This window comes from Emys orbicularis, chromosome 6, assembly GCF_028017835.1.
Source record: "Emys orbicularis isolate rEmyOrb1 chromosome 6, rEmyOrb1.hap1, whole genome shotgun sequence".
Lineage (NCBI taxonomy): Eukaryota > Metazoa > Chordata > Testudines > Emydidae > Emys > Emys orbicularis.
Window position 1 is genome coordinate 18,193,510 of NC_088688.1, and position 20,598 is coordinate 18,214,107.

A 20,598-nucleotide genomic window follows, 5' to 3' on the forward strand; every position below is an offset into this window, starting at 1 on the left:
CAAGACCCCATACAACATGCAGGGGGAGTGTGAACTCCTGAATGAATCTCCATGCAGAGTTGTGCGTCAGTAGTTACTTCTTATAGAAGAAAAGGCTGAGCTTGCAGTCCTTACTCAGGCAAAACATTCATTGACTTAAATGGGAACTTTGATTAAAGACTGAGAAAGGACTATAAGGTTGGCCCTAAATTAGAAGCCTGAATGGAATGAAAGCAAAAACGTGACCGCTTTCTAAGCAGCTCTACTAGCCGTTGGTTTAGTTTGCACAAGCGCTCACTTAACATATTTTATTTATTTTTCATGAAAATGCTAATCCAGTCTGATTCAGAGCATTGATTTTAACAATGTGTGTTTTGCCTTGTTTGTTTTTGCCTGCAGAGCCAAGTTCCCATTATGTAATTTCTTTAAAAGCCTTTAACAACGTGGGTGAAGGAGTCCCTCTCTATGAAAGTGCCACCACTAGATCATTGACAGGTGAGTTGGAAATGTTGATTCTTATTTTGTTCCATATGAGTTATCATTAGCCTTACGTACATATTAGGCAAACTGTTTTGGGAAGCCAATAAAGAAAAAGCTCTTCAACATCCAAGTTTCTGCTAAAATAAATCAGATTATTTTTTCCACCCCATTTTAAATGGTTGAACTACATGGCTATAAGATAATGAATTAATTACACTTTCCTGAAATATATTTTACAGCAGTAAATTTTCATTAGCTGATATAAAATAATGTAATGCTTGCACATCCGTTAGTAGTTTGATTGAGTTGGCTTGGGAGCAGCATGAATCCCAGAGCAATTTGAATATCTGAAGATCAGGTTAAAATTGTGGCTGCTGTCACAAATCAAGCACAGAATTTAATTATTTTCTGTATCTCTTATAATTTTTGCTAAGTTGAAATTAATTAATTAAAGCCAAGAACAGTCACAGACATAGATAGGGTCAGATAGCCAGGTCTCAGATAAGATGAAGGAAAGTATTGCAAACAATTAATGATGATATAAACTCACACAAAACAGAATACCCAGTATTAATCAGGCTACTCACTTACCATGCAACATTTTTTGTCATAGATGTATTCTTGGTACAAAAAACAGGGTTCCACTAAGTTTAGGGTTCTGTTGGTCAAATCGGACCTTTGTGCATGTATAGGGTTTTGGGATGAGTGGGTGAGACTGCAGAGAGCTGATAACAAAAAGAATAAATACAAAAACAAAAATGATTTTCCTCTGGAGTAACACCATCATTTGGTAGTTTTTCCTTGTGTTTCACCCACCATGTTAAGAACTTCCTCAAAGGAAGGAAGCTTATGTCACTGAGAGCAAAAGGACCATTAACAGACAGACTGACTAGGGTGAACCATTAAGGATAATTAAATCAAATGGCAGCACTCTGGCTCCAAATGGAAAACCATCCATTGTCCATATGTGTTTGTGAAGTATTCCCCTAAGAAATCTTGGAAAGTCCCAAAGGTGGGGAGAAACATTCAGTGTAAAAGCAAAGGCAACTGTGAGAAACCATATCCAGATGTAATACATAGCAGTGAGCATGTGGCTTCAACATTGTTAATATCACTTCTGATGTGGTATCTACAAGGGTCAGTTCTTCCTGCTAGGCACGTGAGATTATGTATGTGTCTTTTGAAATCTTTATTTGATGAACTTGGTTAAAAATCCATGTTTTGTTTTGTTTTTTTTGTTTTTGTTTTTACCTTTTGTCCCGTGTTGATGCTAGATCAAGAATTATCTATGTGTAGCCTGTGGGGAATTTTTTTTTATGTATGTATGTGACCTCTCAGAAATGAAATGTTATCCTGATGTGAAAAAGGTATGTCAAGCTTGGGTTCTACTTTGGTGACTTGACCAAGGACTCTATACAAGTACTGTATGCCACTTTGCAGTTTCTCTTTTACTTCTAAGAGCAGCTCTAACAAGGAGCTTCCTATCTAATCTCTTACCCTTCTGGATGTGGCTTCTGAAATGAGTCAGTACCATTGGGTTATTCATGGAAGAGCATTTCAAAAACTACCTTCAGCAAAGTGAGAAACATTTTAGTTGAACTCCCTGAGTGGTTGTTGAACTGACTTGCCCTGAGTGAAAAAGAAAATTTAACTATTGTATTTATTTCAGTGCATAAGAATTGTATATATAGAGACAGATATAGAAATTTGTGTGTGTATAACATATAATCTCAAATGATGTGACAAGCAAAATAAGAATTAAAGGAAGCAGAAACTTTTTTATCAAAGGTATGCAATATCTAAATGACAGATGTCCGAACATGAACAGCAGCAAATAACTCTGTTTTGAAAAGTGGAGGAAGTGTTTAGGGACCTATTTTCAGACACCAAAGGATTATAGAAATTCCACTGTTTCTCAGCTAAGTGATGGCATGTTTCAAGAACTGAATTATCTTGATTGATTGAATCTAATCATTTATTTTGCTAGACCTAGTCTTTCTTCATAATCCTCTGTACAACAGATCTTCAGAATTCAGTATGTCACTATGGGGAAAGAAGAAAGATGCAGTGTTTTATTTGCCAAAATACCAAATGTATATTACCTTACAGCATTAACTATGTAAGCAAAAAAGAAACAAAAATGAAAAGTGTTCATTATTTCACAGCTTGTAGACAAATCTCCTTGAAAATTTCAGTTTAGAACTGGGAATTGAAATCTTAAGAGTAGCAATATTCTTTGTGAATAGGCAAAGAAGTTTCAACCCAACCTGCTATGCAGAATGTCCAAATTCATTTTGGATCTGTAGGTGAACAACCAGATTGCTCTATTTCTCCAAGCATCTATGTTCAAGCTTCTAAAGAAGCTGATGATGAATGAAGCAGCAACAACAACAGCATTAAAGGGTTCATCTAGTTGCTCATCATAAATTTTAAACATGCTTTTCTCCTGTATTTTTTATTCCAAAGTCTGTGGCCTCCTGAAGTCCTAAATAATTAATTACAAAATTACAAAAAAAAAAAAAATGTGATCAAAGAGTGTCAGCAGTTTGAAATACATATAGAGCTGACAAACTGAAGTAGTATCAATCGGGAAATGTCAGATTAATTTGTGCTTTGATTAATTACATAGTCTGTTATTTTGCAAAAAATATGGTTGTGTGTACTGTGTCATAATTACTGCAGCCTGAAATTTTTGGTTGGTAAAATCATAATCTTGATTTTAAATTGCAAATATATATATATATATATATTTTAAAAGGTAACATTTTAACATAATGACTCTGCTCTGACCACGTGCAATCCAATTCTTCTATCACGTTGTTGTAAGTCAGGGTTAATTCTGTTGAAGTCAATTCAATTACAATGAAGTGAGAAGAGAATCAGGCTCATGATGTTCTAGATAGCATTGGCTAACTGCCGAGTATGGCTTTCCAATATGGAACTGCATTCTTGGAAATGGAAGCAAACTTTTTTGTGTAATAAAACCTACCACAGATTGCCTCTGTGTGTTGTGCTAACTTCACCTACCACTGCATACCATTATGTTCAGTCTATTGATCTGTCTGAAGGCAGCATGATCACCAAATGCATAAAAGAAGTGTGCTTATGTCTCGAGGAAACAGGCTCAGAGATGAAAACAACAGTCCACATATCCATTCCTGGATGCACACATTTATCATGCTGGCATTATTAAATCAACAAATGTGGACCTCCATCTTAGCATTAAAATTATGTTCTCTTTTGCCTGACAAATATTTAAGCAGATGTAGAAGTGCTCCTTTGAATAGCATTAAAAGAACAAAAGAAGCTGCAGCGAGAGGGAGAGAGAGAGAGAGAAAAGCATAGGTAACTCCTACACACATCAGAGTGTCTTTTAAAATGACACTATTTTGTACATGTTTTTAATAATGTATCTTTTATGTATTTCAATTTTTTTTATTGCAAAGTAAATCATTTTAAAGAGAAACAATGCATTTCAACTTCATTTTGGAGCCAAGAAAAGAAAGCACACCTGGAAGTATTTGAAGTATTTGAACAAGCCATGCAAAATAATATTAATTGCTAGTTAGCTTTATTTACAGTAATGTAAGTGAAATATTATATATATATTAAATTTTTCAATTAATGCCTCTCTTTCTGTTCTTCTCCTGTTCCCCTCTCATCATTTAACCCATTGTGATGTGTATCCACTGGTGATTGTTTTGTTTTGTTTTTGTTTTAACTGCTATTCATTTTTTTTTTGAATGCTCATTTGGTGGTTTTTGACCCAGATCCCATTGATCCATTAGAAGTTGATTTTTATCCTTTGCTTGATGATTTCCCTACCTCAGTCCCAGATATCTCCACCCCCATGCTCCCACCAGTAGGTGTCCAGGCTGTTGCACTTACCCATGATGCAGTGAGAGTCAGCTGGGCAGACAACTCTGTCCCAAAGAATCAAAAGACTACTGAGGTTCGCTTTTACACTGTCCGTTGGAGAACCAGCTATTCTACAAGTGCTAAATACAAGGTGAAGTTATAAAGGGATATGAATTGATGATCTGCGATTTCTTGTGTTCATCTTTTATTTGACAATAAGCTGAATCTACCTATTCTGTACTTCACTCAGGAAAAACTCCCAGTATAGTCAATGGGAGATTTGTCCTGAATAGCAAGCATCTAATAGGGTCACAAATATATATAGTTTGGAGTTTTTTTAAAAGAGTATTTATTGGCCTGAAAATGCCACACTAAAAATCTAATTGTTGAAGATTCTGATCTTTAATTTTACATATCATATGTAAGTTAGAAAGTCATTGATTGGACAGCATAATGCCCAAGAATGAAACTGGGATGCCAATTTCAAATCAACCACACCATTGGAAATCCCTGCTTTATTATATTAGCAACAAACACTCAAAAAGCAGCAGGTGAACAGAAAACTTCTCAATTTGGAAGTAGCCTGTAATATCCTACTGCCTGTAAATGAAAGATGTTTTCAAACACTAATGCCAACAAAACAATATAAAATATATCTGGGATAGGAGAGAAAATAATAATAATAATTAATATTTAATAATGCTTGGCAGTTGTACAGAACAGAAAGTGACAATCACTAACCTGAAAAAATAAACTCTATCAATTTACATACTATGGTCAATTCATATACTGTCAAGTATCAGAGGGGTAGCCGTGTTAGTCTGGATCTGGAAGTGGGTATTCACCCACGAAAGCTCATGCTCCAATACGTCTATTAGTCTATAAGGTGCCACAGGACTCTTTGCAATTCATATACTGCATCTTATAATATCCAAATCACTCCTGGTGAACATGCTTCACCATTCCTGCCATGCCATGTCATAATTACTGGTTAACTTTTCTGCCTATATGGGGCTATATTCTTGATCAACATGCAATTGTTCCCAATAGTTGCACATATACACTGCAAATATGTTCACCAGTAAGTGACTGGTCACCACCCCAGACATAACTCTCTAGTACAGATTGTTCCTATTACGATCACAGGGCCATTAGTGAGTAAATGAAATTGTGATTAGAAACATGTGGATTTAGGGATGGATTTTTAAAAAATATTTATGGAATTAGGGACGTAGGTGCATTTGAAAATCCCACTAGAGAATTATCTCCATCTTTCGGCGCCTAAATACCTTTCAAAATCTGGTTCTTGTTCTTAGACTGAGCTGTATCACTGTGTCAGTGGATTTTGAAAGGAGACAAAATAATGGTGGAAACTTCTTTTTTCTCACTCCCCCTACTGGGCATGATTTTTCTAGTAGTGACCATAACACATCTGCCAGAATTTCATTCAGTGGTCCTAATTTTCCTGTTGCTTACACTAGTTTTGCACTGGTGTAACCACTGCTTTTGATTTACACTAATGTAAGAGAGAGGAGTATCAGGCCAGTTGTCTTTTAGCTGTAAAATGTGGAATACAGTAGAACAAGCCATAGTTTTATTAATTTAGTTTCTATAGTAAGAGCAAGGATCCAAAGAGCACAACATTATTTATTGGGACCTTTAGACAATTATGAAATTGCCCACGTTGTCGCTGTATGTTCATCACGTGCAGGCCCAGTGGAAAATTGCAGGTGCCAAAAAAATATATAAAGATAGCTTTATTAGTGTCATCTCAGTACAGACAGGTGACCAGACTTATGTAAAATGAGTTTAACAGGTTAACTATGTTTGCCTGAGACATCCCACCCTGTCATCACCTGTTCCTTGCTGGGAAACTGTTAAAATGGATAAATGGAACTCATTGAAGAAACTAACTTATTACGACACATAGATATAGGAGGGAACCCTAGGAATGGTCAAGGCTGGAAACAAAGGCTTAGGTCTAGATAAAGTAACTATATGGGCAACCAAGCCTGATGGAAAAACTTAAGGTGGGATGATCATATAGGGTTATTTTTAATGAACCGGACAACAAAAGAGCTGACTAATGTTGATTCCAGCTGGAAGGAGAAGTATGGAAATTAGAGTTGATCCAGAACTCAAGACCGCCTCCAAATCTGCTTTTTTTCCATTTAAATTGGGGGATGAAGAGTCTGGGCTTTTTGTTTGTTAGTTGGTTTGGTTTATTTTTTTAGTTTAGCCAATCTGTAGCTGAAATGTCGTGAACTAGTTGTCACAGTTTCCAAGTAACTGCATCTGTATCCCCTTCTCCATGGTCCACTTTAGAGTGACCACTCAGGCCTAAGGTCTCCAGTGTTCACCTGTCTCTGGGCAGGGACCCTTGTCCCAGTCCCTTCTGCCTGGAGGTTTTAAGGCTCCACAACTCCCTGCCTTACACTCTGATACCCCAGAAAGCCACTCTGCCTCAGAGAGAAAGCCACTCTGTTGCTTTTTCTCTGAGGGCTATGAACAGTGTATTGCTAACTGTTACACGTTACCACACAGCTCTCTCTAGGCAAGCACATTTATTCTTACAGTAAAAGCATTAAGAGAAAATATACAAAACCCAATAAGTTCCTATCTGCATGCGAAAAGCTTACCAGAAGTCACCCATCAATCTTCTGAGGCCCTAGCAGGGCCAAAGTCTTTCCAACCTGCAAGGGTTGGGGCCCTTGGACAGAAAGTCCTGTCCATTAGCTGGATCAGAATGAAGGCCCTGAGTCAATTTAAACACAGCTTTTTTAATGCCAAAAGCTATGTATTTGTCTCTTAGTCTCTGGAAAATCCAGATTGAATCTCCCCAGGGAGATTCTCTGGATGAGTTTACATTGTGAGTGATTCACCTTAATAATTCCCCCTCCTCCCAACCCCCCGCTATTTTAGTTCTTGAAGCAACTCCGGTAACACTCCCCTATGGAGTAGAACACGGTCAGACATACAATCCCTTGCCCACAGGGATTGTATGTATACAATGTTAATACAATGTTTCCCCCAAAGATGCTGCATACAGTTGCAATATCTGTCACACTAGTCCAGGGGTCGGCAACCTTTCAGAAGTGGGGTGCTGAGTCTTCATTTATTCACTCTAATTTAAGGTTTCGTGTGCCAGTAATACATTTTAATGTTTTTAGAAGGTCTTTTTCTATAAGTCTATAATATATAACTAAACTATTGTTGTATGTAAAGTAAATAAGGTTTTTAAAATGTATAAGAAGCTTCATTTAAAATTAAATTAAAATGCAGAGCCCCCCGGACCGGTGGCCAGGACCTGGGCAGTGTGAGTGCCACTGAAAATCAGCTCGCGTGGCGCCTTCGGCACCCGTGCCATAGGTTGCCTACCCCTGCACTAGTCTGTTCCTTTGTTATTCCCAGGTCAGCCAGAAGCAGCAATCTCGCAACTTTACTTTTAATAAAAAAAGTCACAATGAATGTATGTTCACTCAAAGCCTATTTTGTCCAGAATATGTTCAACCCCAGCCTGTTTTCCAAACATTTTGGGCAGGTCTACACTACAGCCTAAGTCAATATAACTTATGTTACTCAGGGATGTGAAAAAGACTCTTCCCTCCCCACCCCGAGTGACACAAGTTTTGCGCTGTCCACACTGGCTCCATGTTGGCGGGAGATGCTCTACTGCTGACATAGCTTCTGCTTCTCGCCAAGGTGGAGTAATTATGCCAGTGGGAGAGCACTCTCCCATCGGCATAGCCTGTCTTCTCCAGATGCACCACTGGGGCGCAGCTGTGCCAGGGTAGTGCTGTAGTGGAGACCTGTCCTTTGTTTTATTCCTGTCCTTTCATCCTGAGCACGTGAAATATCTGAGCAAGTTTGAAAAAAATAAAGTTTAATTTCTATAGTGCTCTTCTTCCTCTTCCTCTTCTTCTTTCCAATTTGGGGTCGGCGGCTTTTATAGCCTTTTTCCGGAACTCATGATAGTATGCCTGGCTGTCATGCAAATTGGTCTCCATAAAGTCAGCTTATATCTAGTCCAAATACTGAATCTTTGGCCTCTCCCTTGGTCATCTTCCATCAACGATCATTGCAAGGGCCATCCTACCAATATAACTCTGATTTCTACAGTGCTGTCTGTAAGATTTAGCTTCCTTCAGTTATGCTGTATAGTACCTTATTCCACAAATAGTCCCACTTAAGTCAGTGGCCTACTTATGGTGAACAGTACGTCCTACTACAGTGAAATCTGTCCCATAAGTTAAAAACCTCATGCTAATAGTCAAATTTTGCCACTTTTACTCCATGAGTTGACATCTTGATTTCACTTGGATTACTCACAGAGTAGGGGACTACTCAATGGGTGAAATCCTAGTCTCAAAGAAGTCAACTGCAAATCTCTCATTCTCTTGCATAGGGCTAGGATTTCTCCCAATGAGTATAAAGATGATGGAATTTGGCTCTGAATACAGAAGCTTCTTTGTTTAACTGCTGTGCAAAGCCTCAGTGTGAATGCTTGTGGAGTAGCAAAGCAAAGTCGTATTCTGCACTGTCTTGGAAGCTAATTGTAACATTTTAAAAGATATAACTTGCATCTTTAGGGCTGATGATTAATGTCAACACGAGGGTGACATTATTGGTGAATACCAGAGAGCTGCATAGTTCCAAACACATCCTACCAAACAGTGAAAAAGGATCCATTCTGATGACGAAAGTCAGAAGTTTTGCATAATTGGGCATAAATTTCACTCACCCTCTCCAGTGGCTCAGGCATCATTTGGTAGATTTTAGGCCATCAGATATATCGCACAAGTTAAAGATTTACGGCTCAGTTAAATGAGCTGAGATCGCATGTTATACTGGATGTGGCATGCTCTCAAGTCTCATTGCTGTGAGTGGCCACGGAAGATGCTCAACACCTCACTGGAAGTGCCTAACTCTTCAGAAATTGGGCCCAATATGATGGGGTTCCATAATGCTCTGAAAATACAGATTTGGTTTCATTCAATTTTCACCAGTTTTATCCTGCAATTTTCCTCTGGCTCTACTCATGTGATAAAAATGTGCTGTGTCTCTTAAGTCATTCCTTAGAACAGGCTGAGATCAGGTAAATCTACATTATAAAAATGTAATATACACATCAATATTAGTTTATATACCTGTTCTCAACATACTGTAGTGAACCAGATAAATAAAGCATATTTAAATATAATACACAAACAAAATGCATATTTAAACAAGCAAAAATGCAAGATTTAACAGTTCTAGTTTTTATAAGAAATTAAATACATATTCATCTAAGAAACTTAGAAAGACCAGAGCGCCTTAGTTAGAACCATTCTAGTCAGAAAATATGTATTTGTAAACCCAAGACCACTAAACGTTTTTTTTTGGGGGGGGGGGACAGGGAGGTGATATAATATGAAAGGGACACAAATTTTAAGTCAAAAATTCTTTTAAATGCAACATTAAGATTGTGGCACAGAGCAAAGCAGCCCAATAATGTGAGTCTTTAACTTATGCAGATATTTGTGCATAAGGGCACAAATGGAGGACACAGTGTCAGCTTCCATTTTATTCTCCTTGCATTTGAAAGATTGTATTACAAATTCCTTTGTGTGGAAAAACAGGTTGTGGGGAGGAGCATCTCCATAACTTAATTAACTGTCTAAATTATAGAAAGCAAGTTTACAATCTTATTTATAGTACACCTCTACCTTGATATAACGCTGTCCTCAGGAGCCAAAAAGTTTTACCGTGTTATAGGTGAAACCGCATTATATCGAACTTGCTTTGATCCACCAGAGTGCGCAGCCCCGCCCCCCCGGAGCGCTGCTTTACCGCGTTATATCCGAATTCGTGTTATATCAGGTCGCGTTATATCGGGGTAGAGGTGTACTAATAATAGTTCCACTCAAATACATGCTACAGTGTCAAGGCTATTTCTGTCCTCAGAAAAGTATGCTTACAAAAGGAATTTAGTGTTACTGTATTATGCTCTTCCATTTTCTCTGTTATATGGAGAAAGTGTGTATGGAAGTTAGTTTTCTAGAATTGCATTTTTCAAGTTTTACTTGCTTAAACATATATTTGTTTTCCTCTTTTCCCCCCCTTTTGTAGTCAGCAGATACAACAGCTTTGAGCCATAGTGTAATAGGCCTTAAGCCAAACACTATGTATGAATTCTCTGTCATGGTAACAAAAGGTCGAAGGTCAAGCACGTGGAGCATGACTGCACATGCCACAACATATGAAGCAGGTATGTCTAGCTATTTTGATAGCTTTAAAAAGTGATTTTGTTTCAAGATGCCCATATTAGTAAAAGATATTTAGGAATTTTCAAAATCTCTAACTGACTAAATATATTGAAATTACTGAACTACTGCTGATAAAGTTGGTATCATTGTCAACTTTCATGCCAGCAAAACAAATCAACAGTGTATATTAAAAGCTAAATTTCTTTTCTTCATTTTTTTCTATGCGCAACGAAACAGCAGACATTTAATTCTCCTCTAAAGTTACTCAAAGCCAAGATGTTGGAATTTAGTAATTGGCATGTTTCTAATAATACGGATCATAAATATAGTGAGCTTCAAAGATCTTTTTCATTAATGATGTGACCTAGTTGGTATTCAGTTTTCAAAGAAAACTGAAATCAGATGAAAACAATGATGGAAATAGTCTTCTATGACTAGGATGGCAGCTTTGTTAGTCTCTCTCATTTATTAATTTATAAAAGGCTACTTGTACTGGCTCAAGTGTGCGTGATTCTGTCCTAGCCCTCTAGTGCCTCTGGGAATGGATCAAGTACTGATACCAGCTAATAGGGGTTCTTTTTGGCTGAAGAGGTGAAGATTATTTTGAAGCCAAAGGCCCACAGTTCTATTCACTATATTGTATACGTGCAGTTCTGCGGGCTCTGGAGGTGTCTGTATGTGGACATTACATAGATGGATTAAAGATCTTGAATTGGAGTTACAGCAGCTGGTACAGCTACAAAATTAAACAAAAAAATGTACAACGAAGTTGAGCAGGCTCTTCAAATTGCATGTTATTTACAGATACAAACTTTCTACCTGTAGAACTTCTTGTCTCATGTAAGAGGCTCCCTGCCTGGATGGATGAGGCTCCTTGGATGACACCAGGGTTTAAATTCAGCCAGAACCCACCAGAATGGAGCTCTATTAAATATTTCCAAACCTGTGGGAGCCCCGGGGCTTAGGGCTTCAGCCCCATGGGAAGCACCGGGGCTGGAGGCTTAAGCCCCAACATGCGCTGTGGGGATTGAAGCCCCAGTGCCCCCCTTATCCCCTGAAGGACAAAAGCCTACAGTCCCGAGCCCAGAATGGGAATGAGAATTTAAGCCCTGGATGACACTCCCATTATCTTCATCTCTTTCTGTATTCAGGCCCCTACTAGTCACCATTATTCTTCCTCTATTATTAGAATTATTAGTATATCGTTGAATAGATATTAGGCATTAAGGATTTTATGTAGCTGCTGGCCTCAGATGCTCAGTGGAGTCTCTCAGGAATACAACTATGATGGCTACTTCAGACTCTGAGGAAAAGTATTGCTTGGGTAGCAGTCATGTCATATTTATTGTAAGATAACACCTCCAGGAAGCTGAATGAACATCTATTAATAGGCCTGTAGAGTTAGGAGGTCTCTGGCTGGGACCTTTATTTCTGTCTGCAAGGAAAAGGAAGCTAAGGAGCTTGACAAGTCCCAACCTCTCTATTTTCCTTCTACTCTGTTCTCCCTTAAAAAAATAGAGAATGATACCTTTTCTCTCGGTTTTGTTTTTTAACTGTCATATAGATATTAATGGTGAAGTGTATCCCAAAGTATAGAATTCTATTGAATGGATAAAAGCAATGCTCTACAGCAGTGATATTCACACTGAGGCTTGTGAAACACAAGTGGCTCTTTAAAGTATCTCCTGAGGTTCTTTGCAGTACCTGATATTAAAACACTGTGTGATTTAGTTATTAACCAATTTAAGTTATTAACCAGTCAGGATGCTTTTACTATGTTATTAACCAATTAAGTTATCAGATTGCACTCAGTTATTCACTTATTTGCTGTGAGAATAATATAAAATATATAAATGAAACAATGAATTCACACTATTGTGGTTCTTTTGGGTAATGTTGATCACTAATTTGGCTCCTGAACCACTGAGGTCTGAGTATCACTGCTCTACAGAATGATTAGTATTTTCTATTAAATTCTATATGTGTTTAGAATAAATTATTCATCTTCCCTCCTTGAGGCTCTTCAGAAGAATTGCTTTTGAGTCAAGCCAATGAGCTGCCTCGCCTCAGCATAGGGAGAACCACAGAATCTAAACAGGGAGAAGAGCAGGCAGGGAGTTTCTTAAATGCACTTACAAAACTTGAGTTCTCTGGTTCACTGTTTTTGTTTCATTTTGTGTTTTGCCCTCCAGAGTAGGCCAGTCTTTCTTCTGAATAGGTAGGCCTTCTGCAGAGCTGGTAGATCTTCCACAAACTGAGTGACTCAGAAGACTGCAGATATACTGTGCTGGATAGTTCCCAAACTGTTCAGTTACCTTATTGTATTTCCCATGCTCAATAAAAAGTGTATCCATAGCTCTGAGTATGATATTTTCCTTTTTAACTGACTATTGATTCCAATATATAAACTTAGAAGGCTGTGTAATATGTGTGATTATTTTCTGTGCATGACAAGAAACAGCAAAAATACAATGGTTAGAACTAAAAATCAACATTTACCAACAGATGTCAAATGTGGAGATGTCTGCTGGTAAATATTGACTTTTTAATGGCAACTGCTGAACACATCAGTTGTTTCTCAGGGGGAAACTCAGTGGAAATATATGTATCTTTAGATTTCCCTGTATGGTTGACATACAATTAATTAAACTGGAGATGCAGCTGCATTAACTAAAGAGTTCCTGTATTTCTGATCTTTATTGCCTATTTTGTACCCATTCTGCATGTGTAAGTTCCCTTAATGAAGAATGTTCATATCAATATTCATATAAAATTCTGTAGAGACCAGCAACATGGGGTGGAAAGAAGGTGTGTACCCACAATACAAATGCAATAATCGGAGCCAAATTTTGGCCCTGGATATACCCTCATAATTCTCACTGACTTCAGTGGGAGTTAATGAAATCTGAGAGCAAGACTTGGTCTTTTAATTTTACTCACAATTCCTTATGTTCACAATCTGTTGAATTCCAGAACCCAAACTTCAGCTCTTCAACAGAAATTGATGAGCCAATGTCACAAACAGGCTATTAGTTGAATGTTTTTTATGAAGCACAACCCACTAGAGACTATTGTTATTGCACTAATTTTCCTAGTTAAGTGTGCAGGCATGTCATACTGTAAATATATCTAGGTTAAGAGATTTCTTGAAGAACTAAGATTGAGCATTGTGTGCCTAATTTTGGACATCCTTGTTTGAATATTTTGGTCCTACTAAATAGAGTGATGAAAAATCTTAAAATGACCAGGCTCATCTATAAGGAAACCCAATGGAACAGTTAAAGTTAGCATCCAATAGCCATTAGGCCTCAGCCAAAACATCAGTGAATGATCGTCTCACCTATTTATCAATGTATCAATATTAATTATAATGTGAGCTTCCTTTTTACATCTTTCTTGATTGTTTCAGATCCTTTTTTTGAATAGGGTCATTTGACACATTAATTATAAGATTACCTGATCAGTATTCTGTTGAATCCTGTATTCAGTATTCTAATAATCCTTTCTTTATTAAGTGTGTGGTTGTTCATTTGTTTTACGGTGTTTAGAACCATTATATATTTTTCATTTTGGGTCAGACGTTCAGTTAGAACCTCTTTGTTTAATACAGATTTTTTTCTAATGTAACATCAACTGAAACAATATTTTAAAAAATAATGACTTTGAGGCAGATTTTCTAATATTCAAAAAATTCACATAATGGAAGTCAGGTAGGAGATGGTGAATAGAGCTGTGGAGCTCACACTGCACTGCCCTGTTCTTTTTCTATACTGCACATGCCTTTCACAATGAGCTGTGTGACTGCTCTAAGGGTATGTCTGTACTGCAAGCCAAGGTATGATTGCAGCATGTGTAGGCATACCCGTATTAGATTTACCTACAATAGCACAGCTGAAAATAGCACTGTAGGTCTGAAAATGTAACTGTAAATGGGGAATCATTATTAAGTTGGTGTATTTCCAGTGAGGTCCCTCAGGGATCCGTTCTTGGACTTAACGCTATTTAACATAAGGAAACATAAAATCATCACTGACCAAGTTTGCAGATGACACAAAAATTGGGCAAATGGTAAACAAGGAAGAAGACGGGTCTGAGCGATCTGGATCACTTGGTAAACTGGGTGCACACAAACAATATGTATTTTAATAGTCTAAAGGTAAATGTATACATCTAGGAATGGAGAATATAGGCAATACTTACAGGATGGGGGACACAGTGACCTTGAAAAACATTTTATGGTTGTGGTGGATAATCACCTGTACATGAGCTCCCAGTGTGACGGTGTTGCCAAAAGAGCTAGTGTGATCCTTGGATGCATATATAGGGGAATCTTGAGAAAGAGTAGACAGGTATTTTTACCTCTATATTTGGCACTGGTGTTTCTGCTGCTGGAATACTGTGCCCACAACACAAGAAGAATGTTGATAAATTGAAGAGAGTTCAAGGAAGAGCCACCAGAATGATCAAAGGATTAGAAAATTTACCTTAGAGTGATAAACTCAAAGAGCTCAATCTGTTTAACTCAATAAAGAGGCAGTTAAGGGGTGATGTGATTACAATCTGTAAGTGTCTACATGGGGAACCCACTATTTTATAATGGGCTCTTCAATCTAGCAGAGAAAGGTATTACCCAGTTCAGTGGCTGGAAGTTGAAACTAGACAAATTCAGACTGGAAATAAGGCATAATTTTTAACAGTGAGAGTAATTAACTATTGGAACAATTTACCAAAGGCTCGTGGTAGATTCTCCATCACTGACAATTTTAAAATCAAAAGTATTTGTTTTTCCAAATGATACGCTTTAGGAGTTATTTTGGGGAAGTTCTGTTGCCTGTGTTAAACAGGAAGTCAGACTACATGATCACAATGATCCCTTCTGGCCTTAGAATCCATGAATCTATGAATGAATCTAGGAAAGAGGCATAGTCTTCAGCATGGCTGTACAAGCACACCAGGGATCCTGGATACCTACTTGTATTGCTAGCCCACATTAAAGCCCATGTCACTGCATCTACACAACTATTTTCAGTTGTGCTTGCATGGGTAAAGCTAGCATGGTTATAGCTACCTGTGATGAAATCATCACACCTTAGATTGCAGTGTAGACATTCTTTAAGGGTTTCTCTTCACCAAAGGGAGATCAATGCTGCTGCAATCGATGCAGCAGGGGATGATTTAGCAAGGCTAGTGAAGACCCGCTAAATCAACGGCACAGCACTCTCCGGTTGACCCCGGTACTCCAGCTCTCCAAGAAGAGTAAGGGAAGTCAACCGGAGAGCATCTCCCATCGACCCAGCAGTGAAAACCCTGGGGTAAGTCAACCTAAGCTACGTCGACTCCAGCTACATTATTCACGTAGCTGGAGTAGCGTAACTTAGGTCAACTTACCCCGGTAGTGAAGACAAGCCCTAAATTAACACCTACTATATTATACCCCAAACTCTGAACAGCTAGCTCAGGAACAGTATAGCTCAGTGCACTCCTGAGAATCTGATTGTTTGTGTTCTATTATTTCCATTCTTTTAAGCACCAACCTCTGCACCCAAGGATTTGACAGTCATTACTCGGGAAGGGAAGCCTCGAGCTGTCATTGTCAGCTGGCAGCCTCCATTAGAAGCCAATGGAAAAATTACTGGTAAATGCTTATATTATCCCATGTCTATCTTTTTATTTTACAGCTCTGTTCACTTTCTGGTTTCATTCCTCAGTTATTCTTCTTACTTCTTTGTTTGTTTCCACTATAATATTTCATCTGAACTTTCTTTTTTTTCACTGAGTTGTATTAGTAGTTAATTCAGTGCCAGAGTTACAGTGAGGTGGAGAATTGAGAGAATATAAATCCTTTAGTTTTAATTGCTGAAGGCATTAATATACTTTCTAAATGTAGTAATTCCAAGCAAAGGTCTTCTGGTGGCAATTAGAAATGACTAATAATAAGCAGCTTGTTTGGCAATAATGTAATACATAAGGTATATAATGATAGGTTGTTTAGTACAACACATAAATGGTAGGATTTATTGTAGATGTTTAACTTTATAATAACAATTTAAAGCACTGATGATCAGAAAAACTCTAATATTGACTGACAAGGATGAACTTAATGGATGCTTCACAAAGACAAATTTTATTGTTCAAAATATTGCAGATAACATCAATGCAAAATTAAGACATCCATTACAAGCCCATAATGTTAATTTAGTATGAAAAATATAATAGGTTCTATCAGAGATTTTGCATCTAAATGATCACTTTAGGATTTTAATAGACATCTAAGAGACATATAATTATTATGACAAATAGCATTCAACTTAAAAAATGTGCACATAATGCTTTAATTAACACAAACGCTTGGGTTAGACGCTTGGAAGTCATGCAGCATATTTTCTGTATGTCAGAGATAGTCTGTGTATGTCACCAATACCACTAATAATTCCTGACACACATCGCTCAAGCATCCTGAACTATAAATGTTGGTACAAGAATTCTTCTAAATATAAATCCTGTGTGAGTAATTCAAAGCCTATTGTATCAGATTCTGAACCTGTGTAAATCAACATATTTCCATTGACTTTGGTAGAACTAGGGTGGTTTACACCAGTGGAGAATCTAGTCCAGTTTTACCAGTAAAATAAGATATATTTGGATCTGCCAGGAAGTTTCCCAGGGATAAAACACCTCAGATTGGAAACACTCTATTCATTATTTCCCTGTGCATTATATTCAGTCCTTTACACTCAGTGACCACATCCAAAAGAAAGGCCTGTTAAAGATAAGCATTTTCATTGAAAATGGTTTTTCTGACATTAACCCAATTTCAGAGGGAAAAATGACCATTTTAATTGGCAGTCAGTGGTCCTGAGTCTTCTCTCTGTTCTGCTGTGTAACTGCATTGACTTAAATAAAATCACTCCTGGTTTCCATAGGTGTAAGTGAGAGAAGAATCAAAGGCAGTAACTTTAATGGAGTTTCTTATTTACAGTGAGAGATGACTTTGCTTGAAAATATCCATGGACAAACTATTCTTCCTTGTGGAATTGTTTGAAAAATGGCACTTACAGGAAATCTTTAATGCAGCCAGGAATGGCCAAATGTTATTTAGAAATGTCAAGCAAAGGCAAAACGACCAAAACTCCATATCTGCAAATACTTAAGCAAGAGTGTAAGTTTATTAATGTGACTAATCCCATTGAATGATTTGTAATATGTTACATAGTTAAGGTAATACATGACACATGACACTCATATCGTCATCACAAAGACTAACCTAAATGGACTGACTGATTCATGACTACAAAGAACTTTCATAGTTAGAACAACCTCTAAATAACTGCATACAATCCTGTAAACATAGCCCTAACATACAATGCCAAAAATCTTAAAAGTACAATCATGGCCTTTCATTCTGACATTATTTTTCTATGCATTAATACACCAATTCATTTGGAAACAGGGGCTTGCAAAGATTATTTTATTTTAAAGTGAATAGAGGGATATTGATGATAATACTTATGTTGATTTGCACCAGCTGAAGATTTAGACACAAGAAGTTTCCCAAGAATTAGAGTAGCCAAGGAAATTATTTCTATAGACAATTATTATTTCATAATAGTTCTGTTATTCTAAGGGTTACTATAATTTCTCTTTCTGTCAGCTTTCATCTTATGTTTTAAAATACTACCATAAGGCTTAATCCTGCAATCCGAACCTCACCCATCTTTACTCATGTGGAGTCTCATGTAAGTTGGTGGGGGTCCACAAAAGCATGAAGGTCCAGTCATAGATCTGGTTGTTGGATCAGGGACTTAATTTGCTCATAGTACAATTCTTGTGGTTTTAGTCATTTTGGTTTTATATATAAATACTTAATTTCTATTTTTTGTTTGTTTTTGTTTGTTTGTTTTACAATTACTGTGGTTTTATATGGTGGAATTTTATAAGTTACATAAGAACATAAGAATGGCCATACTGGGTCAGACCAATGGACCGTCTAGCCCAGTATCCTGCCTTCAGACAATGGCCAGTGCGAGATTCTTCAGAGGGAATGAACAGAATAGGGCAATTATCAAGTGATCCATCTCCCTGTTGTCCACTCCCAGCTTCTGTTGTCCACTTTAGGGACACCCAGAGCATGGGGTTGCATCCCTGACCATCTTGGCTAACAGCCATTGATGAACCTATCCTCCATAAACTGTACTGGTTCTTTTTTTTAATCCAGTTATACTTTTGGCCTTCACAGATACCCCGACAATGAGTTCAACAGGTTGACAGTGTCTTGTGTGAAAAAGTACTTCCTTATGTTTGTTTTAAATCTGCTGCCTATTCATTTCACAGGGTGATCCCTGTTTCTTGTGTTATATGAAAGGGTAAATAACACTTCCTTATTCACTTTTCTCCACACCATCCATAATTTTATAGATCTGTATCAATTCCTACCTTAGTTGTCTCTTTTCCAAGATAAATAGTCCCAGTCTTTTTAATCTCTCTTCATATGGAAGCTATTCCATACTGCTAATCGGGGGTGCTGGAAGTAGAGGTGCTGGGGGTGCAGCAGCACCCTGTGGCGTGAAGTGGTTTCCATCATATATGGGGGTTTGCAGTTTTGTTCAGTGGCTTTCAATACCTCCACTATAAAAAATGTTCCAACGCCACTGTTCCTACTTGTATTTGTTGCCCTTCTCTGAACTTTTTCCAGTTCAAATATATCTTTTTTTGAGATGGGGCAACCAGAATTGCATGCAGTATTCAAGCTGTGTGTGTAGCATTGATTTATGTAGTGGTATTATGATATTTTCTGTCTTATTATCTAACCCTTTCCTAATGGCTCCTAACATTCTGTTAGCCTTTTTGACTGCCATTGCATATTAAGCAGATGGTTTCAAAAAAATATCCACAATGACTCTGTGACGGGTTGGGTCACAGAAACCCCCCTGTGATCTGCCACCTGATGTGCTGAGACTACCTCTGAGCCCGTTTTCCATGGCAGCTTGGGACTTCAGTACCCTGTCTTGCTGAGCCAGACATGCTAGCCTGCTGCAAACACAGACCCAGGTCTGAACCACGTCCTCCAAAAGCTGCAGACTTAACTGAAAACAGCTTAAGAAGGGCTTCTGTCTCTACCACCCAGATACCCAGTTCCCAATGGGATCCAAACCCCAAATAAATCTGTTTTACTCTGTATAAAGCTTATACAGGTTAAACTCATAAATTGTCTGCCCTCTATAACACTGATAGAGAGATATGCACAGCTGTTTGCTCCCCCAGGAACTAATTACTTGCTCTGGGTTAATTAATAAGCAAAAAGTGAATTTATTAAATATAAAAAGTAGGATTTTAGTGATTCCAAGTAATAACAGACAGAACAAATTAAATTACCAAGCAGAATAAAACAAAAACCATGGAAGTCTAAGCCTAATACAGTAGGAAACTAAATGCAGGTAAATCTCACCCTCAGAGATGTTCCAATAAGCTTCTTTCACAGACTAGACTCCTTCCTAGTCTGGGTCCGGCAATCACTTACACCCCGTATCCTGTAGTAGGTGACTTCTGGGTACCCTTCTGCCTCTGCCAATCTGTTTCTTCACTTCCCTAGGTGGGTATTGTAGTTTTAAGAATGCTTGATTGACAGAGCCAGAAGGGTACCCAGAAGTCACCTACTATAGGACAAGCCCAACAAAGAAAGTAACAGAACACCCCTAGCCATCACCTACAGCCCCCAACTAAAACCTCTCCAGCACATCATCAAAGATCTACAACCTATCCTGAAGGGTGATCTCTCACTCTCACAGACCTTGGGAGACAGCCCAGTCCTCACTTACAGATAGCCCCCCAACCTGAACCAAATACTCAGCAGCAACTACACACCACACAACAGATACACTAACTCAGGAACCAATCCCTGCAACAAACTGCATTGCCAACTCTGTCCGCATATCTATTCAAGGGATACCATCATAGGACCTAACCACATCAACCACACCATCAGGGGCTCGTTCATCTGCACATCTACCAATGTGATATATGCCATCATGTGCCAGCA

At 37.9% G+C, this 20,598-nt stretch overlaps 1 protein-coding gene across 1 annotated transcript in view; it reads left to right on the forward strand.

Moving 5' to 3' along the window:
- Positions 1 to 20,598, forward strand: part of DCC (DCC netrin 1 receptor) — a 923,941-nt gene that overhangs the window by 808,945 nt on the left and 94,398 nt on the right. The window contains exons 16-19 of the mRNA XM_065406266.1: positions 379 to 474; positions 4,230 to 4,468; positions 10,426 to 10,564; positions 16,090 to 16,197. Of these exons, the coding sequence (XP_065262338.1) occupies positions 379 to 474; positions 4,230 to 4,468; positions 10,426 to 10,564; positions 16,090 to 16,197 (582 nt within the window). The remainder of the gene's footprint in view (positions 1 to 378; positions 475 to 4,229; positions 4,469 to 10,425; positions 10,565 to 16,089; positions 16,198 to 20,598) is intronic.